At 40.3% G+C, this 26,202-nt stretch overlaps 2 protein-coding genes across 2 annotated transcripts; both read left to right on the forward strand.

Annotated features, from left to right (window-relative positions):
• Positions 1-1,770: 1,770 nt before the first annotated feature.
• Positions 1,771-4,350, forward strand: LOC133707784 (RNA-dependent RNA polymerase 1-like). The gene is made up of 2 exons (XM_062133270.1): positions 1,771-2,304; positions 2,764-4,350. The coding sequence occupies exons 1-2, from the start codon at positions 1,795-1,797 to the stop codon at positions 4,183-4,185; spliced, it is 1,932 nt and encodes a 643-aa protein (XP_061989254.1). The 5' UTR covers positions 1,771-1,794; the 3' UTR covers positions 4,186-4,350.
• Positions 4,351-12,203: 7,853 nt separating this feature from the next.
• Positions 12,204-19,042, forward strand: LOC133707783 (probable RNA-dependent RNA polymerase 1). Its single transcript, XM_062133269.1, has 5 exons — positions 12,204-12,690; positions 14,262-14,530; positions 15,774-17,584; positions 17,700-17,850; positions 17,945-19,042. The coding sequence occupies exons 1-5, from the start codon at positions 12,624-12,626 to the stop codon at positions 18,752-18,754; spliced, it is 3,108 nt and encodes a 1,035-aa protein (XP_061989253.1). The 5' UTR covers positions 12,204-12,623; the 3' UTR covers positions 18,755-19,042.
• The last annotated feature ends 7,160 nt before the right edge of the window (positions 19,043-26,202 follow it).

The following is a 26,202-nucleotide window of genomic DNA, read 5'->3' on the forward strand; positions in this document are numbered from 1 at the left end:
AATCCACCTTCGAGAAACATGTGAAGAGTATCGGATTAAGAAGGTTATCCGAACTCCCATGATTGTAGCAATCAGGGGGGAGATTTCGACATCAGGGGGAGTTACTCAGTCTCGAAGGATCAAGGACGTGTTGCACTCTTTTCTCCTCCTCGAGTTCATTTTTATCCCACAGGGTTTTTCACTTGAGCAAGGTTTTTAACGAGGCAACGGATGAAGCGTCACCACCAAGTTTGAGCGGCACAAGGGGAAGTGTTGAAGGATATTGACACTTAGTGTGCCTAGTCAAACTAGGATAAGTTCTATAGTTGTAATAGGAGAGGTTTCCTACTCCAAGTTAGATAAGGAATCCTTGTACTCTTAGATTATGCACTTTGTAATCCCTATATATAGGGCTCCTATTCTCTATAATGAAATACACTTCTCTCATCAATCTCTCTCAATACCAATATACTTAAACAATATAGTGATAATCCAGGAAAAAAAAAAAAACAAAAAAACTGATGTACAAAGATGCTATGAACATGAATACGTCGGGTAGTGTCAGACCCAAAATCTAAATACCAATTGCTCGTAATTCAAATGAACAGTATAATTTCTTGTATAGGACATTGTATAAAATAATAATTAGGATTTTCATTCCTTGATCTTGTAGGAATAGTGTTTGTCTGTTTGAAGCCCATACATTAGGCTTGCCAGCCAAGGCTGGTTAGTCCAATATCATAGTCTCTGATGGGAATCCATGATTGTGATACAGTGCTATTGCTGGCTCCAAGCTTCCAAGTTCCAACTCCTTTCAGAGCAAGTTCATCTATCGAAAAAGTACTTTTCTTTATTGCTGCTTTCTGAATTCTAGGCACTGTCTTATTCTCATTCACTTCAACTCGCTCAAGTAAAGAATGCTCTCTTTTCTAATCCTTGCTCAACAAGGAGTGAAGTTCCTCATCATGGGGAACATAGGTACCCACTGTCCTCTTTTCCCTTGGAGAGATTCTAGAAGATTCTTGGTCTGACCTTCTCATAAGGGTTAAGGCATTGTGGTTCATTGGTCCCTTAACTTCCAGAACTTATTGGCCAAAAAGTTCACTTTCAACATCATTTAAGTAAAATAAACTAGACAAAGGGAAATTGAATAATCTTAGTGTATTAAATTTGTCAATTACATTATCATCAACCAGCAAATCTTAATTGGATGAAATCTTAGTTTAGGCATTTAGTACTTGTAGCATTACACTTAAAGTATAATGAAGAGAAATTCTATGGTCAGCCATCATGCCTTTGCTACGTGTCAAAATGCAATTCTACTCCTCAAAGCTGACCAGTGACAAAGTCATTGCTGCGAAGCACGAGATCATGACATGTCGTTTATTCTATTCAAAAACAGAGGCAAGATTCTCTAGACTAGGCATAACTGCCATGACAAGTTGTAGCCAAAAAAAAAAAAAAGAGCTGCCATGACAAGTTATATACACTGTGGGAGATGTACTTGAAACTTGGGGACCAATCTTTGACCTCTGTGCTCTTTTTCTTCCTATAAATATTGGCTTCATGAGCTTTGCTTCATCCACAGAAAGCAGTTGTTACCTCTCAGCTTATATTTCATAGTCAATGTGAGCTTTGCATTACATTCTTCTAGCTCTTTTAGTTAACTTCATGTCTAACGAGTGTAGTACTATGTCAATTGCATTTTCTTTCAAAGCTTTTACTATGTTCTGCATTCCCTTCACTGTTTTTAGTTGAGAGTTACTAATTTTATTTTTACTTTGAAACAGCAATTGCCATTATCAACTAGTCAGCATGGTCAAGAAAGTTTACTTGTATGGATTTCCCACTGTGGAGTCTCCAGAAGCGGTGACAAAATTTCTGGAGGAGTATACCGGAGAAGGAACTGTTCTCTCTGTGAATGTTCTTCGTCCAAAAGATGGCGCATCAAGATCATCTGCCACAGTTCAATTCACAACTGCAGAATGTGCTGAAATACTACTTCCATTAGCCGAAAAAAAAGGCCTGTGGTATGGAGAGTCTTATCTGAAAGCTAGAGAATGGAAGCGTGACATGGCACCGAGATCAGAAGTCTTGGAGGAACTTGTGACACTTCACTTTGGATGCAAGATATCTGGGGAGAAGTTTTCGGTGCTTTGGACAAAATCAGATGTTTCTGTGACATTTGGGATGGAACGGAAAAATGTGCACTTGTCTTTCTGCTATGATTGTGTTAAATACAAGCTTGAGCTCCCATCTGACACTATTTGCCGGATTGAGCTGCATTGTCCACGTGATCAGTTTACAAAGTTTCTTCTCATCCAGGTTCATCAAAGTTCTTACTGCTTGATTCCCCTATTTTGCTGCTCCTCATATATCGTTTATATACTTGTATCTATTTCCTAGTAATTTGTAACTCTAGCTTGCATCAAGTTCATTATCTTGCAAAATAAACTATGTTCTATGCTAGCTTTTTATGAGTTATACCAGTAAAACTAATATTTCTGGGGTGTGTTTAAGCAGTGATGCTTTTATAGGGTTTAGACTCGTGTTGTATTTTAGATAAAACGCAGTATTTTTAGGTGTGTTTAAGCAGAAATATGGTTTCTCTCAGTGAAACTTAGGTGTGATGTCATGTTTGCAATTACTATTTCAGTTTTAAACTTCTAATAAAGTTTCAGTATTCGAGTACTTACCTATTGCATTATGTATATTTCAATGTGAATAATACCAGACTGTACTTGGGGGAAATATCTAACATTTTCTCTTCTCTCTACTTGCCAGTTACGTGGTGCCCCTCGGATTTATAAGAAAGATGTAACTTTGGCTTCTGACAACCACTGGGTTCGAGAAGTTGATTTCACTCCATCATGTTGCATCGAGCAATCCTCTTCTTTATGTTTGGAGCTTCCATTAAGGTGTGCACTTCCAGATCTAGGCAAGAGTTTCATTCACTATATAGAGAATGAAGGACAGTTTGTGCTGAAGAGAGGTAACACTTTCTCCGGAAATTCAGCTCTTGTTCCTACTCTGGCTCCACCCTTAGGGATTGACTTGCCGTATAAAATCCTGTTCAAGATAAATTCATTGGTTCAGCATGGTTGTATTCCCGGGCAAGCTCTTGATGTCGATTTTTATAATCTAGTGGATCCTAAAAGAATAAGAATTGAATATATAGAGTGTGCCTTGGACAAACTGTTCAACTCCAGGGAGTGCTGCTATGAACCTGTAAGGTGGCTTCTTAAGCAGTACATCATGTACAAGGCATGCAAGCGGATTCCTCATTCACCAGCTATATCTTTAGATGAGGACTTGGGGAAGATGAATTCTGTAGATTCCAAATTTTTCTTTTTTCCAATGGAAACCACCAGTTCAACCTCCTCCTCCACCACCTCAGCCCAAACACTCAACCTCAACAGTGATCATTCTCTCAATGCATCACAGTCCTCCAATGCTGGGAATGACTTTTCCTCTAGCAGTGTATCCCATTTTCTATCCATCAGGTTAGATAGAACCAACTATCCTCTATGGTTGGCTCAAATGTCTCAGATTCTCAAGGGTCGCAAACTCATGGGCATTGTGGATGGCACTAATCCTTGCCCTCCATGTTTCCTTGCTGATAGTGAAGGCAAGCTCTCTGACACCGTCATTCCCAACTATGAAAATTGGATTGCTCAAGAGCAGACTGTGCTCAGTTGGATCAATGAGACTCTCACTCCCTCCGTGCTTGCAACGGTTGCCCGTTCCACATCTGCCTTTTCTACCTGGAGGTCCTTGGCTAGGAGATACGCATCTCAATCAGAGAATCAGGTTCTGCAGCTCCGCAGTGATCTCCTTCGTACTTTCCGTGGTAATCTCAGCATCTCTGACTATCTTTACAAGATTAATTCCATTGCAGATAATCTTGCCCTTGCTGGACATCCTATGACCGATGAAGATTTGGTATCTATTATTATGAACAACGTTGGTCCTCTTTATGAGACGACAGTGAGTTTTGCTCAAGCACGTGATACACCCATCACGTATGATTTCCTTGAAGCCTTACTCTTATCTACGGAACGAAGGATGGCTGATCAACATCAAGGTGCTCTTGACCTTAGCTCTCAACTGACAGCCCTACATGTCTCTAATTCTGGCAGTGGCAGAGGCCGAGGTCGAGGTCGTCATCAGACTTGGCAACCGAACAACATCAGTGTGTCCGTTTGAGAATTGTAGATTAATCCTTAGCTGTTGTGTATTTCCTTTAATTTTATGAATAAGATTGGCAACACATATGTTGTATTAATTCTGAATTACTTTTGATGTTGTATCATCACTGAAGCGCCATTTTACTTGGCAAAGGTGTCTGTTTGAAAATTGAAAGTGTTTAAGGACAAGCAAAATTGACAGAGAGAGAGAGGGAATAGAGATTCAAGTGTGTGTTTCATTTCATTCAATAGGAGGTATTTATAGGGATACATTTGAAGTAAATAATTATACAACTTGATGGCATCTTCATTTGTAGCCTTCCATTGTGGCATCTCCATTTGCAGCTCCACATTGTGGTTTGTGATGATGATTGCCACACTTGTTCCCCATTGGCATAAAGCTTGACTCACAAGTCACTATACCTATGCTATTCACTCAAATACTTATCTTATACATGACATAGACATTTTATACAATGAACAATACAACATGTTTCCTATATACTACAACACTCCCCCTTGGATATTTCATGTCGATAGTATTTGTCTAAGCCGTGCGCTTCGAAATTGCCTCGTTAAAAACCTTGCCAAGTAATAAAACCCTGTGGGAAAAAACAACCTTAGTCGAAGGAGAAAAAGAGTTCAACGCGCATTAAGTGTGGAGTATGTTTCTAGATACTCCCCCTGATTTATTCTCCCCCTGAAAATCATGGGAGTTCGGATAACCTTCTTAATCCGATGCTCTTCACATGCTTCTCGAAAGGGCTTTTTGGTAGCGACTTAGTAAATAAGTCCGCTACATTATCCTCTGATCGGATTTGATTTACTTCAATGTTTAGAAGTGTTTGCTGTTGCTGATTGTAGAAGAATTTCGGTGATATATGTTTAGTATTGTCACCCTTGATGAAACCTAATTTCATTTGCTCAATACAAGCTGCATTATCTTCGTAAATGCATGTAGGTTTATCTGTGGTAAACTTCAAACCACAAGTTCCTCGAATGTGTCTATTTATAGACCTTAGCCATATGCATTCACGCACAGCTTCATGTAGAGCAATAATCTCTGCATGATTTGAGGAAGTAGCGACAAGGGTCTGTTTTGTAGATCTCCAAGATATCGCCGTGCTTCCCATGGTAAAGACATAACCTGTTTGGGAGCGACCTTTATGGGGGTCAGAGAGATACCCCGCATCAGCAAATCCCATCAAAACATTATTTTTATTTTGATGGAGGGGAGGAGGATTACGTCGGTCACCATTGATGGTGTCGCCGGCGTCTACATTACGGAAGGTGGCTTTTTGCCTCATGGGGTCTGATCTCATGCTTCCGTCTTTTCTTTTCTCTTTGTAGGGATAAAACAAGCTCATATCAATCGTACCCTTTAAGTATCGAAAGATTGTCTTTATGCCAATCCAATGGCGGCGTGTTGGCGCAGAACTATGTCGAGCTAACAAGTTCACTGCGAATGAGATATCCGGTCTTGTGCATTGAGCTAAATACAATAATGCGCCTATCGCACTTAGATAGGGTACTTCAGCCTCTAATAATTCTTCGTCCTCATCCCTTGAACGAAACGGATCTTTTGTGGGCTCAAGACTTCGGCCGATCATGGGAGTACTTACAGGCTTTGCTTTATCGTCATTAAAGCGCCTTAGTAATTTTTGAGTATATGCTGACTGATGGATCATAATCCCATCACTACGGTGCTCGAGTTCTATTCCGAGGCAAAACCGTGTTTTCCCAAGATCTTTCATCTCAAACTCGGATTCCAAATATTTAGCAGTTTCTTTTAACTCATCTAGAGTTCCAATTAGGTTCATGTCATCGACATAAACTGCTACAATTGCAAATCCGGAACTTGTTCTTTTAATGAACACGCAAGGGCATATTTCATTGTTAACATATCCCTTTCCAATCAAGTAGTCACTTAGACGGTTATACCACATCCGTCCGGATTGTTTCAATCCATATAGTGAGCGTCTTAATTTTATTGAAAACGCGCTCCGTGGTTTAGAACCACTTGATTTTGGTAATTGAAGTCCATCAGGAACCTTCATATATATCTCTGAATCTAGATCCCCATAGAGATATGCTGTAACCACATCCATAAGCTGCATGTCAAGTTTTTCGGAAACTACCAAACTGACAAGGTAGCGGAACGTTATAACGTCCATTACGGGAGAGTATGTCTCCTCGTAGTCGATTCCAGGGCGTTGTGAGAAACCTTGTGCCACAAGGCGGGCTTTATATCTCATCACCTCATTTTTCTCATTACGCTTTCTAACAAAGACCCATTTATGGCCAACAGGCTTTATATTTGGTGGTGTCAGCATTATAGACCCAAATACCTGTCTCTTTGTTAGTGAATCCAATTCAGTCTGGATCGCATTTTTCCATTTAGGCCAATCCGCTCTTCGTTGACATTCTTCAACAGAGCGAGGCTCGATATCATCATATTCTATGATTCCTTTTGCAACATGATATGCAAACGCATCATCAATTGCCATAGAATTTCTATCCATCATCTCATGTACACTATTGTAATTTATGGAGATTTCTCTATTCTCTGGAGTTGGTTCTGACATTGGAGCGTCCCCCAATGATGTCTCTTGGACATAACCATAATCCGGAGTATTCTCGTGAGATGGATTATTCATATCTATGATTAATGGATTATTTTGTGCCAAACTCGCTTTCTTTCTTGGGCGAGAATCCATCGAACCTATAGGTCTCCCGCGCTTCCTGGCAGGAGCCATGGGCCTAGCCAATGTGTCACCCATAGAGGGAACGTTGGCGCCATTCTCATGTATTTTTGAGATGGCATTATGTCTTTTAGGGACATCAATCCTTGCAGGTATATTTACAGCAGGTATGTGTGATCTCGTCACTTTAGCGATATCAGAAAACGCATCAGGCATCGATTCTGCTACGTTCTGAAGATCGAGAATTCTCTGCACTTCTTTTTCAGATTGTGCGGTTCGGGGATCAAGATGGGACAAAGTGGGGACAAACCACGACAATTCCTGTCCTTTTTGATGAACATTAGTGTTCATGTCTCCCCCTAAAGGCGGGAAGACTGTCTCATCAAAGTGACAATCCGCAAATCTAGCGGTAAATAGATCACCTGTCAAGGGTTCTATGTAGCGGATTATGGTTGGAGAGTCATAGCCAACATAAAGGCCTAATCGTCTTTGAGGACCCATTTTAGTGCGCTGTGGTGGCGCAATTGGCACATAGACTGCACACCCAAATATGCGTAAATGTGAGATATTAGGCTCATACCCAGTTACCATCTGGGACGCAGAAAAAGGTTGGGTGGCAGTGGGACTTAGACGAATAAGCACAGCTGCGTGTAATATTGCATAGCCCCAAGCAGAAATAGGGAGATTGGTGCGCATAACCAATGCCCTAGCAATCATTTGAAGTCTTTTAATGGCAGCTTCTGCGAGACCATTTTGGGTATGTACATGAGGGACAGGATGTTCAACCTCGATCCCAATGGACATGCAATAATCATCAAAAGTTTTTGATGTAAATTCCCCAGCATTGTCAAGACGAATTGACTTAATGGGATGATCAGGGTGGTGAGCCCTTAACTTAATGATTTGTGCTAGGAGTTTAGCAAATGCAGCATTTCTTGTGGATAAGAGCATGACATGTGACCAACGTGTCGATGCATCAACCAACACCATAAAATATCTAAATGGTCCGCAAGTTGGATGTATATGTCCACAGATATCACCTTGTATTCTTTGCAAGAATGGTATATTTTCTTTAATGTCTTTTGCATAGGATGGTCTCGATCCTACTTTTGCTAAAGAGCAAGCTTTGCAAAACGAATGATATGCTTCAGAAGTAATTCTTTGAACCTTTCTTTGGTTCGTACTTCCTTTTGTTTTAAAGAATGGATGTCCGTGTGAAGTTTTTAATATACGGAGCATCATATCTCGACCTGGGTGTCCCAAACGGTCGTGCCAAAGTTTGTATGTGTCGGAATCCCATAAATTTTCATTCATGACATGGTTGGATTCAATGACTCTAATAGTGGTTGCGTACAATCCACTAGAGCGACACATGAGTTTCTCTAATACTCGTGTATTTCCGTAGTTATTAGAGGTGATGTAAAGGAACTCTTGTCCATTCTCACAATGTGTTTTCACATGAAAATCATTGGCTCTTATATCTTTAAAACTTAATAGGGTTCTTCCAGCCCTTGGAGCATATAAAGCTTCGGCGACATTAATATTTGTGCCATTCGGCAATAGAAATTGAGCTGGTCCACGACCATGAATCAATTGAGATGGTCCTGCCATCGTGGTCACTGAAGATTGACTAGGCGTCATCCATAAGAATAATTGCCTATGTCGTAATATAGTATGTGTGGTGCCACTATCAAGAAGACATTCCAATTCTCCCGAAGACATACTGAAAAAATAAAGTTCGGAATATTAACACATGTCAATGACATTGATAATGCGATACTTTATTAATAGGGAAAATAGTCAATGATTACATCAAAGTTTCCAAAGTTTATTCCAATATAAAATCAAACTTTATACAAATTGTAATTGCTCAATCCGTTTGGTAATTCCAATAAAATATGACCAGGTAAGTAGAGAGATGTTGGTGGAGCGAGGCTCGCTTAAATACCCCGATCTCAATTACTTGCCTAGACATCATACTTCATTGGGTACGCCACATGAGAAAGAGTCAATTCAATTGTTATTTGACTAAGGCACATTTGCCGTTTTATTGGAAAATAGAAAAGACTATTTTAATCAAAGTCTGCGGCATCCTCGTGCTTTTCATTTTCAGCTTTGAAGTCTTTTATGGTGAGAATAACATCTTCACCATCTTCTTCTTCAGCAAGGTGAGCTTCTTGCTCCCTCATTTCCCTGTACTCTTTGTAGCGTGGAGCTAGTTGAGTACTTGCTTGGCATTGCTTAAACCAATGCTCGATTGATCCACACCTATGACACACGTCATTGTGGTTGACTTTCTTTATTTGAGGTGCACGTTGTGGATATTCCCTAGGCGGGTTGTTGCTGCTACTACCACGGCGTATTATGCGACCTCCACGGCCCATGGTGTTGTTATATTCTCTTTTCCCACGTGTGGAATTGCCACCACGTGTGCTCGCTCCAAAGTTGCGGTTTCCTTCCTTATTGGGGCAGTTGTATGGACCCATTCGTCCGTCATGTCCCCTGTTATTAGGGTATACATGCCCCTTATTAGTAGGGTACCGCTCCTTGCGCCCTTTCTTGGGTGCATTATAATTTGCCTCATGAACGCTTTTGGTTCCTATGGGCCTTGAATTATAATTCTTCACAAGGATATTGCCGTGCTTCTCAAACACCGACAAAATATTGATAAGCTCATTGAACTTCGTAAGTCGTCCAGCATTAAATTCAGTGCGATATTGCTTTGATAGTATAATTGCTGCGACGGGGAAGGTGGAGAGAGTTTTCTCAATTAGCTCTTCTTCTGTGAGAGGTTTTCCACAGAACTTCAGCATGGCTTTTAGCCGAAGAGCTTCTGAATTGTATTTAGCAACAGACTTGAAGTCGGAGAAGCGTATATTGTTCCATTGAACCTTCAAGTCAGGGAGGAGGGAATCTTGGATATTATCAAAGCGCTCTTCTAGCGCTACCCATAGGTCCCTTGCATCTTTGATGGACATATACTCTAATCTGAGTGCTTTGTCCATATGGCGTCGCATCAAGATAATTGCTTGTGCATGCTTTATGGGTGTTCGTTGGAACACAAGGCCCGCGTTTGGTGCCTGGATTATGGGCAATATCCCTTTTGATGTGAGATGGTTCTCAACGTCAGTTTTCCAACTATGGTAATCCGAACCAGTTGAGTCAAGGATTTGAAATTCGAGTCTAGGTTCATTCGACATCCTTGAAATATAAGAAGAAAAAGATGTATTAGTTTCGGAGTTTAAAACTTCCACGAAAAACTAAAACAATAAGATTTCCGAGCTATGCTACCAAGAAATCAATTTCCAAGAATATTTGGATTAGACCGAAACAATGATGTTTAATAGGGTCATAAGTCGATGCTTGCGGACGCTCTTAGTCCGAATATTATGAACACTCTTAGTTCATTGACTACGAACGCTCTTAGTTCGTTTAGCGTGAATTTCTATAATTCCGCTTTTTAATTGTAAGTTCCCAAAAAGAAAAAGGAGGAGAAAAATAAATAAAAACTCAAAAGCGGGAACTTTTAGTAAAGAATACCTTGAAATAGTGTTGTCGGAAATGACCGAAAAAGTTGCCCAAAAGTTGCCGGAAAAGTCACCGGAAAATGGCCGGAAAAGTTGTAGAAAAGTCGCCGGAAAAGTTGTCGAAAAGTCACCGGAAAAGTGTCCGGAGAGTGGCCGGAAAAGTTGCCGGAGAAGTGGCCGGAAAGTGGCCGGAGAGTTGCCGGAAAGTTACTCGACAGATCTGTCGACAGCTGCTCGGCAGATGGCTCGGCAGCTGCTGCGCAGGTCCTCGGCAGGTGCTCGGCAGCTGCTGCGCAGGTCCTCGGCAGGTGCTCGGCAGCTGCTGCGCAGGGGCTTCAGCAGGACTCGGCAGGTGCTGTCGGCAGGTCTCGGCAGGACTCGGCAGGGGCTTCGGCAGGTGCTGCGCAGGGGCCTCGGCAGATCTCGGCAGCTGCTGTGCAGGGGCTGTGCAGGGGTCTCGGCAGGTCTCGGCAGCTGCTCGGCAGCACTTTGGCAGGGGCTCGGCAGCACTTCGGTAGGACTCGGCAGCACTTCGGCAGGGGCTCGGCAGCACTTCGGCAGGACTCGGCAGCACTTCGGCAGGACTCGACAGCGGTCCGGCAGCGGTTCAGTTTTTCCGGTGGCCGGTTCAGGCGGTTTCCGGCCGGTTCTGGAGGTTCTAAAACCGGTTCTGGGCTTCTTGGATCAAGGGCTTTGATATGAGCTAGGGTTTGGAGGTTTTCTGTTGGTTTGGAAAAATGACTTCGATCGGATTTTGAACTCCCTCTACTCTTTTCAATTTCGATTCTAATTCTAGAGCAATTTCGTGCTGATAACGTGTTTAAGGACATGCAAAATTGACAGAGAGAGAGAGGGAATAGAGATTCAAGTGTGTGTTTCATTTCATTCAATAGGAGGTATTTATAGGGATACATTTGAAGTAAATAATGATACAACTTGATGGCATCTTCATTTGTAGCCTTCCATTGTGGCATCTCCATTTGCAGCTCCACATTGTGGTTTGTGATGATGATTGCCACACTTGTTCCCCATTGGCATAAAGCTTGACTCACAAGTCACTATACCTATGCTATTCACTCAAATACTTATCTTATACATGACATAGACATTTTATACAATGAACAATACAACATGTTTCATATATACTACAACAGAAAGACGTTTTTAGCTGATTTTTCTTACCTCAGGTTTCTGAACATGAGCAATCAAATTGCGCGCGTAAATACTTTAGAATGTTTTCAGTATGCAACTCGTGCAGATCTTTGAGAATCTGTTTCCCTCATCCACCCGAGGCATTCTTCTGCAATTCCTAAGGGATGAGCAAGCTGCCATGCAATTAGCTTTTCTTGCTGCCAAGTAAAGAACATCCATTAGTTAAGCTTTTTAAGTTTACAACAATTTTGGTAATAATGGCATTAGATGTTTCCCTTAGATTGGTTAATGTATCAATACACCAACTTCAATGGGGTAGGCAACTCCACTGCCAGAGGGAAGGTAATCTAAAACTGCATCTAGCTAGTCTACTGCTGTAAAGAGCTAGAGATCGATACCATTGATGAAATCAATGTATTGATACCTTAGTGCACCGTAGACTCTCCTCTAGAATGAGATGTATAGCTTACCCATTCTCTAATTAGTGGTCGTCCAGACTTGAGCTGCAAAACATCCGTGATGTCTTGTCTGCTAAGCAACGGCTTTAAATCCCAGACTTTGTCAAGACCGGATCCACAAAACAAGAATAAAAAAGACATCCAAGCAAAGCATTGTTAACCTTTCTTAACCGGGTAGTAATACATTAATAAGGAGAGGGAAGATCATACATAAGCAGAGACGTTGATACGTTCCTAGATTAACTATGGCATTTTCAGCTGCCTTAAACAAAGCTGTTCTTTCTTCCAGTTGGAAGGTCTTGTTTAGATTATCTCCAGCACAATTAACAACCACGTCCCTAGAAGTGCTGTTCAAATCCCAAAATAAGTTCAGATCACACATGAACTAATAGCTTGGGCAGGTTGATTACCAGAGACCATGAGATCAATCTTTTTTGTTTTGTTTTTGTTTTGATCTCTCTCTCTCTCTCTCTCTCTCTCTCTCTCTCTCTCTCTCTCTCTCTCTCTCTCTCTCTCTCTCTCTCTCTCTGTGACTGTGAGGATAGAGTAGTGACTCAGGAGGGAGCTCCTCCTCCACCGACGAGTCACTCAAATTCCGCCGCAAAATCTACTTTGAGGATGCCGCTCTCGGACCAAAGAAGCAGAGGAGCAGTGGTGAACAGAGGTTTTGCCAGCAGTGTAGCAGGTCAGCAACCACTACTTTTGCTCTTTCAATTTTTTATTTTTATTTTACTTGTTCTATATTACAGTTGAACATTAACTTTCAAGTATTATTTGCTAATGGTTCCTCTGCTTAAAGATTTTTGATTTTTATTTAGCTCTACATTTTGTTCTTGGACATTGGTCATCTGTGCGTAATCTGTTTTAATTTGGACCTTGATGGGGCTTTTGGATTTGTTTGTTTTCCCATTGATTGGCTGTCTGTAGTTTAGTCATGTTTTTGTTTGTTCTTAGAATATCACTTTAGTCACTAAATTTAATATCATATTTCACTTTGGTTACCATTTGTGTTTTCTTGTCGAGTTATTTGCGTGGAACTTGTCAAGCAGTAGTGGTTTTCTTCTCGGCTTTTTTGCCAATTTCTATTTGGGCCACCTCCAAAAGTTCAAAACAGTAATTGATGTTTGTAACTATAATAGGATTGAATCATATTAGAAATTTGAGAATGACAGAAATGACGGTTGATAAAACCAACTTCAGCAAATCACATTAGTTTTTTTTTTAGAAAATAGATAACTTCATTAATTTATCCATAGCCAGAAGGCACGTACATCAAATGTTGTCTTACACCAAAATCATAAATGGTATAAGCTACCAGACAAAGGACAGGTGACCCTCACTGTTAACACATTCGCTCACTTATTGAGCCTAACCACAAGAAAGAAAATCCTCCCTACCAACTTCCCATAAAGTAGTAACCTAGCCGCTTAAAGACCTCAATTGGTGTACAACTAGAGAAACTAAGATGAAAGTAGTAGAAGACTCAACTTCTAGTATTAGGCAAGGAAACCTGGAAAAGCCTAAAGCTTTCCCTTGCCCTTGTCGCTAGGGCTGGGATCAATACCAGTAACTGCAGGGTAAGAGAGTCGTAAAGCAGCGACATTCGGCTTCTTGCTAGGGCGATGATTCTTGCCCGATTTCTTCTTCAACATCACCAGAGTGACATCCATCCAAGTACAAAGGAGGGGAGCCTTGAAGGCCGTAGGGTTGACCGGTCGGCAAGTTAGAGGCTTCCTAATCAGAAAAGATTTGGAAGACCGATGAACAGGGCCGCCACCAATTCTACCCAGATTAGGAGCACTACCTCCCTCTGCAAGAGCAAGGGAGGCAACACAGCTAGAGGTGATAGCATCAATGGAGGCCATGTGGTTGAGTGAGGGTTGAGGGTGAGAGACATAGAGGAGAAAGCTAGGAGAAGAGGAGGCAAGGGCACCGTAGAGAGCTAGGGTGAGAGAGAAAATCTCTCCTAGGGTTTTTTCTCAATAGAATCTCGAAAAATATAGTTTTCAGCAAATCACATTAGTTTTCAGCCAAGTCTTGATTAAAGTAGCTAAATGTCTACCAATGTGTCTTCTGCATACCTCCTTCTCCAAGAATTGGCTTGTTGCTTTAGTCATCACGCAACTGGCTTTCCTTTGTTATTGTATTTTAGAACAAAGGTTGAAAGTGATATGAGCAGTATAGCTACATGTTCTAGTTGATAATCCAACTTGGTTCTAAGCTGACTCACTTCATCATAACATGTTATTGGTATAGCTACATGGCAGCGTGACATGGCACCGAGCTCAAAAGACTTGGCGGAACTTGTGACACTTCACTTTGGATGCAAGATATCTGAGGAGAAGTTTTCGGTGCTTTGGACAAAATCAGATGTTTCTGTGACATTTGGGATGGAAAAGAAAAATGTGCACTTGTCTTTCTCCTATGATTGTGTTAATTACAAGCTTGAGCTCCCCTCTGACACTATTTTCCGGATTGAGCTGCATTGTCCACGTGGTCAGTTTAGAAAGTTTCTTCTCATCCAGGTTTGTCAAAGTTATTACTGCTTGATTCCCATATTTTGCTGCTCCTCATATATCGTTTATATACTTGTATGCAGTAACTTCTAACTTTAGCTACCATCAAGTTCATTATCTTGCAAAAGAGTTTTTTTATTAGATACTCTAAATTTACTCACTTGACCTCCTATGCTTTTTACACCTCCTATCAAATTTTTAAATACTAAATTTACTCACTAAACCTCACTGAATTTCCTCAAATAACTTTACTCATATAATTTGCAAACAAACTATTATCTTAAAAAAAAAAAAAACTTAGTTAATTCAATGATTAATTACTCTATAAATCTTAATTTCATATCCATTCCTTAATCAGACAACATAAATATTTTTTTCAATAAAAAAAAATTATATACAAGGTATTGAGTTTTAAAAATTAATTTCTAATCAACAAGAAAATAACATAAACTATTTTGTGTTTTTTTTTTAATTTTTTCTTTCTGTTTTAGCTCTGCAAAAAAAAATGAAGATTAATCATTTTTTCTTAATGTTTATTTTATGTACCTCATGATTAATTATTTAAATATTTGTTCAATTTTTTTAATTGCTCGCTCATTTTTTGTTTTATTTTTTATTTTTACAAATATAATGGATAGACTTAGATTTAGGTTATAATATGATTTGTTTTGTTTTCCCTCACCAATATGTGTTCAAATAATCATAGTTTTAATTCTTAATATATATGAATGCTTTAATGAGTATGTTGTGAAATTGGAAAATGAAAATAGATAAGGAAAATAATAAATAATGCAATCTAATATTATTGAATTGGAAAGTCTATAGAAAATCAATGTAATATTTTTTGGTATAATTATTGTCCTTAATAGTCATTTTATAGTAGGCTATATATGTTATTTAATAATTCATAATAGAGTGAGGTCAAGTGATGAGCAGATTTAGAGGTCCCAATAGCAACACTCCTTGCAAAATAAACTATGTTCTATGCTAGCTTTTCATGATTTATACCAGTAAAAATATATTTCTGGGGTGTCTTTAAGCAGTGATACTTTTATAGGGTTTAAAACTCATGTTGTGTATTAGCTAAAGTCATAAAACGCATTGACTTTTAGATCTGGATCATATTTATATGGTTTCAGTATTCGAGTACTTACCTATTGCATTATATATATTTCAATGTGAATGCTGTTGAATGCTAGACTACGTGTGTCCCCTCTGGGGGAAATATCTAACATTTTCTCTTACTTGCCAGTTACGTGGTGCCCCTCGGATTTATAAGAAAGATGTAACTTTGGCTTCTGACAACCGCTGGGTTCGAGAAGTTGATTTCACTCCATCATGCTGCATCGGGCAATCCTCTTCTTTATGTTTGGAGCTTCCATTCAGGTGTGCACTTCCAGTCCTTCGCAAGAGTTTTGTTGACTATAAAGAGAATAAAGGACAGTTTGTGCTGAAGAGAGGTAACACTTTTTCCGGCAATTCAGCTCTTGTTCCTATTCTGGCTCCACCCCTAGGCATTGACTTGCCATACAGAATCTTGTTCAAGATAAATTCATTGGTTCAACACGGTTTTATTCCCGGGCAAGCTCTTGATGTCAAATTTTATAATCTAGTGGATCCTACTAGAATAAGAATTGAATATATACAGTATGCCCTGGACAGACTGTTTAATTCCAAGGAGTGCTGTTATGAACCTGTAAGGTGGCTTTTTAACATGTACAAGGCATGCAAGCGGATTCCCCAGTCACCAGCAATATCTTTAGATGAAGGCTTTGTGTATATACATAGGGTTCAGATTACACCATCTAAAGTATACTTCTGTGGTCCTGAGGTAAATCTCTCCAATCGTGTTTTACGAAATTATCCTGAAGATATCGACAATTTTCTTCGGGTTTCTTTTGTTGATGAGGACTTGGGAAAGATGCGGTCTGTAGATTTGTGTCCGCGGACAGAAGAGGAAAGGAGAACCAGTGTTTATGAAAGGATACTTTCTACTCTAAGGGATGGCATAGTGATTGGTGATAAGAAGTTTGAGTTTCTAGCATTTTCGTCGAGTCAGTTGCGAGAGAATTCTGCATGGATGTTTGCTTCCAGAAGGGGCCTTACTGCACAAGGAATTAGAGACTGGATGGGTGATTTTAGTCGCATTAAAAATGTGGCTAAATATGCAGCCAGGCTTGGTCAGTCTTTCAGCTCTTCCAGGGAGACTTTTACTGTTGGATCAGATGAAATTGAAGTCATTCCTGATGTAGAAAGTGAAAGAGGCGGAACCAAATATTGCTTCTCTGACGGAATTGGGAAGATATCTGCTGAATTTGCTGAACGAGTGGCAAGAAAATGTGGGAAAAGTTCTACTCCATCCGCCTTTCAAATCCGCTATGGTGGCTACAAAGGTGTTGTGGCAGTCGATCCAACATTGTCAAAGAAGCTGTCATTGAGAAAGAGCATGTGCAAGTTCGAATCACGCAATACAAAGTTAGATGTCCTGGCATGGAGCAAGTACCAGCCTTGTTTTCTCAATCGTCAACTGATCACCCTTTTGTCCACCCTTGGAGTTAAGGATCATGTTTTTGAGAAGAAGCAGAAACAAGCAATGAATCAGCTGGAAGGGATTCTAACTGATCCATTGAAAGCACAGGAGGCACTGGAATTGATGTTTAAAGGAGAGGCAAGCAACATTTTAAAGGAAATGCTGATGTGTTATAAGCCAAATGCAGAGCCGTTTCTCTCATTGATGCTACAATCATTATGTGCATCAAAACTTGCAGAACTGCGAAGCAGAACACGAATTTTTGTTCCAAATGGAAGATCTCTGATGGGATGTCTAGATGAAACCGGGACATTGGAATATGGTCAGGTATTTGTGCAATGTTCTCACCATGCTATCTTCACTGGCAAAACTACTTCAACTGCAAGCCAAGACAATTTTACTGTTGTGGGTAAAGTAGTGGTTGCTAAAAACCCGTGTTTACACCCTGGAGATGTGCGTGTTCTTATGGCTGTGGATGTGCCGGCGTTACACCACATGGTGGATTGTGTTGTGTTCCCCCAAAAAGGAAAGAGGTATCTTTCAGATTGCTTAATAATTACATTTGTATTCTAGTCTTTCTTGAAGTGTTTGATATTATTTTGTTGCCTTAACTTTATATACTGATTACAACTTTTTTCCATTAAATAGGCCTCATCCTAATGAATGCTCAGGCAGCGATTTAGATGGAGATGATTACTTTGTTAGCTGGGATGGTGACCTGATTCCACCGCGGCAAACTGAACCCATGAACTATACCCCAGCACCAACTGTGGAACTGGATCATAATGTTACAATGGAGGTATGGTATTATTCAAATTATTATCATGTAAAATGTAGTTAAGTATGTTATTAAACATGTCTTGATATTGTGTTCTGCTGTGCTACACCACCAGGAAGTTGAGGAGTCTTTTACCAACTATATAATGAATTGCAGCTTGGGCATCATTTCAAATGCACATCTTGTCTTTGCAGACAGAAAACCAAAGAAGGCTATGACTGATGAATGTATTAAACTCGCCAAGCTCCACTCCCATGCTGTTGATTCTCCAAAAACTGGTGTACTAGTGAAAGTGCCGCATAGACTGCGTGTCCAAGAATACCCAGATTTCATGGAAAAGAGTGACAGGCAAACCTACGAATCCAAGAGTGTGATTGGGAAGCTTTTCCGACAGGTAAAAGATATTGACCTTGGATCACATTCACACCCTGTTAAGTCCTTCACTAGGGAAGTGGCTACGAGGTTTTATGATCCTGACATGGAGGTAGATGGATTCAAAGATTACATTAATGATGCCATCAGTCACAAAGGCGATTATGACTACAAGCTGGGAAACCTGATGGACTATTATGGTATCAAAACTGAAGCTGAAATACTCAGTGGAAACATCACCAATGTATCAAAGTTCTTCAACAAAAGAAAGGACTTGGAGTCGATCAACTACGCTGTGAGGTCATTGAAGAATGAGGCAAGGACACAGTTTATCGAGAATCCAAATAGTGATGATCCATCAGATTTCGGAACTGATATCGGTAATGTGTATGCAGCAAAAGCATCAGCATGGTACCATGTTACATATCATCATCGTTACTGGGGTTGCTACAACAAGGGTATGGCAAGAGACCATTTCCTGAGTTTTCCATGGTGTGTTTTCGAAATGCTCATCCAGATCAAGAGGCAGAACACAAGTAAAAGAAGTCATTAAGTCATCACTAAAGAACCATTTGACTTCGGAACCGAACAACATCAGTACGTGTGTCCGTTTGAGAATTGTAGATTAATCCTTAGCTGTTGTGTATTTCCTTTAAGTTTATGAATAAGATTAGCAATACATATGTTGTATTAATTCTGAATTACTTTTGATGTTGTATCATCACTGAAGCGCCATTTTACTTGGCAAAGGGGTCTGTTTGAAAATTGAAAGACGTTATTAGCTGACTTTTCTTACCTCAAGTTTCTGAACATGAGCAATCAAAGTGTCGTCGGCTTTATCCTCCGGCAGCAATATAGTAGTGCTTTTGGTAATTATGCTACGTTGTAATCGATTTATATATCGAGTTATCTTTCCATTATATCACCGCTTTGTCAAAGCAAATAAAGAAGTCAGTAGAGCACTCTTTACTAGTTGCTGCTTAGTTGAATATATTTATTTGTTAGAGACTTTTGATATCATTTCAGAACAATCTCTATATGCTTATTGTAATCAGGGATTCAGGCTCAATGTCCTCTCCTGTATTCGAAGCCTTGAGGGATAGCTGCACCAGCCCTTTATTCAAAAACAAAAATTTGTTTCAAAATTCTTCATGTTCAATTCCAATGTTATCATCCATACATGTATGCGTGCTGGTTCTAATTATTACTTTCTTAGGGTTCTCAATCATTTGAGGAAGATGGGAAATTGTCCCGGTGTCTTTATTCGTGATGCCTTTTGGATTCCCTCATCCTAATCGCAACGGGTGTGTGAAGATGGATTTTGGGTGTAGAGAGAGGATCCAAAATAAAAACATATATTGGGTTCAAGTCTGTGAGGAATTTTTGGTTCGTAGTAGCCCAAAGGCTCAGGTTGAAGATTTTCTTATTAATACATGGTGAAACCTAGCGTACGCAAAACCTAGCGTATGCAAACTTCTGAAACATGGGAAGCATTTCAATGTAGTGCAAGGCATGAGAAAAATTGCTGCCTCAATACCAAATAACGTGTGCAGTCATCTAATCTGGCTAGCTTGAAATTTCAAAAGGAAAAGGAAAGTAAAGCAACAGCAACTCCAATAACCAAGAACAAACACCCCCACCACCCCAATCAATTCAGCATTTCAGCTTCGTCCTTTTCCTGCATGTGCTTGAATTGACCCTTCCAAGATAAGGCTATGCAAATTTTAGGGAAGTTTCGAATCATCTACAAGAAGAAGACCCACTAGAGCTTCAATACTCTTCAATTTGTGATCAGACATTGATTCAATCACAGAGTAATTGAGAAGTTAAGTTTAAATTAGCATAGAGTAAGGTACACTTAAATTTAAATTTTAGAAATTAGAACTACAAAAATAAATAATCTTATGCAAAGACTTCACATAGCTAGTATATAAAAGAAACAAATCAAGATTAAATAAAACGTACACCTCCATGTCTCGCACCCAAATAAACCAACACCGCCTTCTTGTGCATCTCGACTAATAATTTAATTTTTTACGAAATTACTGCATTTTTCTTAATTTGACCTTAAAGATATTTGAATGATAATAAAAAAAAAATTGAAACTAATTTTTGCATCCTAATATTTCAATTGGTTGGTGCAAACAAAAACCCCATGCCCAAATCTATATGACCCCAAACTTGAGAAACCCAAAAGCAGAATTAACAAATGGAAGAGTGAAAATTCGAGTTGAACATACCTAAAATCGAAATTGAAATTGCAGTGAGTCCAGTTTTTGGAATAGATAGGAGGATGGTTTTAGTTGCGGACGCGGGTCAATTTCGGCCCCACCCAGGACCCGAGTGTTTTAATGTGCCCCGATTCGCTCTGGGTTTGGGCTTCTCTAGTTACACGTGTCGCGTGACTTGGTTTATTTTAGTATAGGATGGTGTACACTAGATTGCTCATTCCTAATCCTTGCAGGGGAAGTTCGCATCTTCTGTCTTTTGCTTTTCTAGTCAAAAGTGTGGGGCCCGACAATAATTTTCTCACAACTCTAGCTAATTTTTCTGCTTCTGGTCGTGGACTCACTCTAGTTAGCAGTGAGGTATGGGTAATTCGGTCATTAGACTTTATATACACGACTAAGGTATTCCAAAGCTCAAGACGATTAATGAAGTTGCATTGGACCTCAAATTTTTAAGAACTACTAAATTAAATTAGGAAGATCTTATTAAAATTTCCAAAGAGCCATCAAAAGAATAGGTTTCAAGCTTTCAATTGTTTTGAAAATATATGTGTTTTTTTTTTTTTTTTTTTTTTTTTTTTTTTTTTTTTTTTTTTTTTTTTTTTTTTTTTTTTAAGAAGGGGTTTGGAACCCAGCCTAACTGGGAGGCTCAGCCCCACGCCCGGATTAAATTATTGAAAAAGAGAAAAATTACAAAAGGGAAAGGGGGACTAGACCAAAACCTTTCCCATAAAAAGAAAACAAAAGAGAAAAATCCAACCAAATCAACGATAATGGAGGACTCCTAAGGCATCATTACGAAGCTTAGAAAAAATCTCCATTGGAGGCGTAGGGAGCCAGCAAAGAGAAGGAAAAGTCAATCCCAAAATCGCCAAGCAATCTGCCACTGAAATGCCTTCCCTATGAATATGAAGATCTAAAAGTAGAGACAAGAAATTAGCTGCACTGTCCTGGTCTTCATGTAGATGCTGATGAAGCTAACTATGCGCACAAATTCCTGGGGTTCCTGGGAAGGAAGCCTCTGAATATGAATATGACAGGCCAACATAATCATCTCAGCAACCTGTGAAGCGATAATTTGGGAGTCCCAAAAAATCAGCCTGCAAGTACCTGTGAAGCTCTGCAGGAGGGCTAGGATACCAAGTAAATGAGTGCTTTGAAACACCTAAGTTTGCCATCTTATCAGCAGCTGCATTCCCTTCCCTAAAAATATGAGTGCTCCGAAATTGCCTTTGTTGAATGTTCTTCAGGCAGTTTTGCCATCTAACTCTCAAGTCCCATGGAGGAGAGAAAGAAATGGAGGAAAGAGATGCTAAAACACTAGTAGAATCGCTTTCCAACCACAGAGTAGTCCAACCTCTGGTGAAAGCAACTTCAATAGACACAATAACCGCACAAAGTTCAGCATAGAAGGATGAATTGCGACCAAGAGGTTGACAAAAACTCCCTAAATAAACCCCAGAGGCATCACGAAAGACTCCCCCACAAGCTGCAGGACCAGGATTACCTTTCGCCAGACCATCAGTGTTAACTTTGACCCAAGGAAAGAGGGGGGGATGCCATATGACACGTTGAATCTTGGGCGCATTACGGGGCTTGGGGCACACCCCAAGGGAGGATAATAGGCGGGAATCAAGGACGCCCTTAAAGTGACCAGGAACAAGGGAACCAAATTGCCGAAGCCATGCCATAATTGAACAACACAGTGTAGAAAAGATAGGAGATCGATCATCAAACCTGAGTCTATTTCGCGCCTTCCAAATTTCCATGAAAGTAAGCAAGCCAGCTGCCAACCACAAATTATAAAGCTGAGGGGAGAAAACCTTGTGACAAAAGCCAACCCAAAAATCCAACAGAGAGCTATAAGCAGGAAGTGAGGTTCCAAACTGAGTTGCCAGCCATCCCCAAAGATGTTGGGAAAAAGGACAATGTAAAAATAGGTGCAACGCTGACTCTGCCGAACTGTTGCATAATTGGCAGATGGACACAACCGGAATCCCACCTCTTTTCAACCGATCATCAGTGGGCAAGCGATCAAGGAGAATCCTCCAAGCCAAGAAAGAATAGCGCGGAGGAATGAAGGAATGCCAAATAGTAGAAGCCCAGTCTCTCAAAATAAAGTGACGTCTAAGCAAGTTATAAGAGTTAGTGAAAGATAACTCTCCAGAGGCTGTAGACTCCCAAATTAGCATATCAGGTTCTGTGTCTAAAGGGAGACAAATATCAGAAATTTTTCTGTACAAGTCTGGAAAGGTATCTAGGAAAAAAGAGGGGAACTGCCAAGACTGATCTGAGATGAAATCTGCCACTCGTAAATCACTGAATCCTGACCAGTCGAAAAAACCCAAAAATTTCAAAATTGGATCCTGAAGCCATTTATCTTTCCAAAAGGACACTGAACGACCATCTCCAATAATCCAACGACAATTGTGGGTGATATGAAGAGCAATAGAACGGAAGCCTGGCCAGATTGATGATTTGCGATAACTCACTTTGGAACTAGATACAATAGGGTAACGAGTTCGCATATAATCACCCCATTGATTCAAAGAAGTGAAAGAGTTCCATGCAAACCTTAGAACAGCCGCAGAATTAAGAGTTGCCAGGTCACGAATACCAACCCCGCCCTCTTTTTTCGGAGCACAAACTTGAGTCCAAGCAACAGTGACAATTTTCCGAGTCTCAATATTTCCGGACCATATAAAATTACGCGCCCAAGTAGATAACTTCTTCACAAGGTAAGCAGGCCATTGATACACTGAAAAACTATGAAGAAGCATACTCTGAAAAACAGATTGCACAAGTTGAGTACGCCCAGCCATAGAGAGAAGCCTCCCCTGCCAACCCATTAACCTTGACTTAGCTCTATCGGCAATAACTTGGAGATGACAGCTGCGGGGTTTTCCACAAAATATAGGAACTCCTAGATAAATAAAAGGTAGACGACCTGCATGAAAACCCAAAATACGTTGAACTGTACCTTTCCTATGACGAGACCTAACTCCAAGATAGAAAGTACTTTTCTCCGCATTAATGAATTGCCCTGAAGCTGCACTATAACGGTCAAAAAACCCACGCAGACGTTTAAGAGAGTTTTTGTCCCCACGGCAAAACACCATGAGGTCATCTGCATATAACACATGAGACGGTGCAGTGCAATTTCTGGGAAAAGAAATTGGCTTCAATTGACGGGTTTGGAGAAGTAGGTGAAGACCCCGGCTGAGAGCCTCCTCTGCAAGGCAGAATAAGAGTGGAGAAAGAGGATCTCCTTGTCTAACACCACGAGCACACTTAAAAAAACCTTGAGGAGAGCCATTGATTAAAAGAGATAATCTAGCTGAGTAAAGAATAGAGCTGACCCAACTAGTGAAAGTAGGAGAGAACCCAAAATTGCTTAAAACTCGGAGCAGAAAATCCCAATTCAGAGTGTCAAATGCCTTTGCTATATCCACTTTGATTCCCACATTTCCACCATAAGCCTTTCGGTCCAATAAGTTAAAACATTCCGAAACCATACCAATACAGTGATTGATACGTCTACCAGGTAAGAAGGCAGATTGCTGAGGAGAAATTATGCGTGCAGCAATAGACCCCAAGCGAGAAGCCAAAATCTTCGGAATGATCTTGAAGAGAAAATTGGCTAAGGCAATTGGGCGAAACTGAGTAATAAGTTGAGCATTTGGGACTTTTGGAATGAGAACTAAAAAATTGCAATTCATGTTGGGGAGGATCCAGTTTTGAAGAAAAAATTGACGAACACATGCCACCACATCAGTACCAACAATATCCCAACAAGCATGATAAAAAGACCCTGAAAAACCATCAGGCCCTGGAGCACTAGAACCATCCATAGAAAAAACTGCGTTTCTAATTTCCTCAGATGTAGGAATTGCAGATAGCACCACATTTTCATCGTCTGTCACCAAAGATGGGATAACAGAACAAACCTCATCCACGTTTGTAGAAGGGGAGGAAATATCATAGAGATTCTGATAAAAAGCCACAGTATGTGCTGCAATGTCTGAAGGGTCAGTAAGTAACCGCTCCCCCACACGGATAGAAGACATTTGACCCTTTGCTGCACGAACCTTGGCATAAGTATGGAAAAAAGATGTACTTCGATCCCCATCAGTAAGCCACTTAACTCGAGCTCTATCTTTCCAAAAGGTTTCTTGCAACCTGAGAGCATTTAAGACTGAAGACTTTGCAGCAATCTCATCCTCAAACTTTTGATCAGTCATGCCACGGGTCGCGATATCATGTTGTATGGTGACTAGATTTTCGCGAGCAGCAGCAACGTTTTGATGGACATTACCAAAGACCGCTTTGTTCCAATCACGCAGACACTGTTTCAGAGCCTTTAGTTTCTGCAAAGCAACAAACATTGGGCAGCCACAAAGTTGAAAGGAACTCCAGCAATTAGACACTACTGCATGAAAATTTGGATGCTGCAACCACATAGACTGAAACCTGAAAGGCTTAGGACCACTTGGGGAGAGTTTTGAAGCAGAGAAAATCAGTGGAGTATGATCAGAAACAACACGGGGAAGAGCAACACAGCTAGTAAAAGGCCAAGCTTCAAACCAAGTGGTATCACAGAGACATCTGTCCAGACGAAGCTCAACATGGCCACGGGTGCTCCAACCATTTGACCAAGTAAAGAACAAACCTGAAGTATCCAAATGAACAAAATCACAAGTATCTGACATACTTTGAAAATCTGCACAAGAGAGGCGAGAAGGAGATGGGCCTCCCGATTTCTCGTGGGCTCCTAACACAGCGTTGAAGTCACCAATTACCATCCATGGGATAGACGTTTGAGGACGAAGAGCATAAAGATGTTGCCATAAATCCCTGCGTTTGATATAAGAGGTAGAAGCATATACAAAAGAAAGTTGACTGGGCTCATTATCAAGAGGAACCTGAATTGTAACCTGCTGCTCGGAGTTGGAAATAATCGTCGGATTAGGAATATGAAAACTCTTCAACAACCAAAGATTTGGAAGAGCCGCACCACAATCATTAGTTGCAACAAGATCCAAATTCAAAGAAGACCAAAAAACTGCTGAAATTGAGGTGAACTTTACCTTTGGCTCAGCAATGCAAACAAGATCTGGTTTGTGAATACGGCAAATATTGGAAAGCTCGGATTGAGAGTCATTGTTTCCTATTCCCCTAATATTCCAGTAAAGAACCTTCATTGATTGTACTTTTTATTCTTTGTTCTGTCCCTCTTTGGATAAGGGTTTTCACGAGCAAGAGCTAGAGTAGCTTGTCGTCTTTGTTTCTTCTGTTGAGACTTAGAGAGAACCGGTGTGAAACCATTCTCTGTATCTCCGTTATCCCCATGACCAGTAATTAATGAGACATCCTTGGCTAAAGTTGCAACATGTTCGAATCCCGGGGGAGCAAGACCCGTAGCTAAATCTGCCAGATCAATAATATTTTCCTCTTCCACCATATCATGCCAACTCTGACCACTATGTGAAAGGGGGTTGGTTGGCTGGGCAGTACTATAAGCATTTAGCTCCATGTTGGAGCTCACATCATCATCACACATCTCAACTTCATCATCCTCATCAGAAATATTGACCGAAGGGTCCTCCAAAATAGTTGGACCAACAACTACAACAAAATCATTAGGAGTAGTGTCAACCCCTGCTTCAGTTTCCTTATTTGCAAGGATGACAGAATTATTCATATTGATAAGAGGAGTTATGTTGCCTCTACAACATCCAGCCTTCCCGTTGGTTATGGGTTCAATAATGACCAA

This window comes from Rosa rugosa, chromosome 5, assembly GCF_958449725.1.
Source record: "Rosa rugosa chromosome 5, drRosRugo1.1, whole genome shotgun sequence".
Lineage (NCBI taxonomy): Eukaryota > Viridiplantae > Streptophyta > Magnoliopsida > Rosales > Rosaceae > Rosa > Rosa rugosa.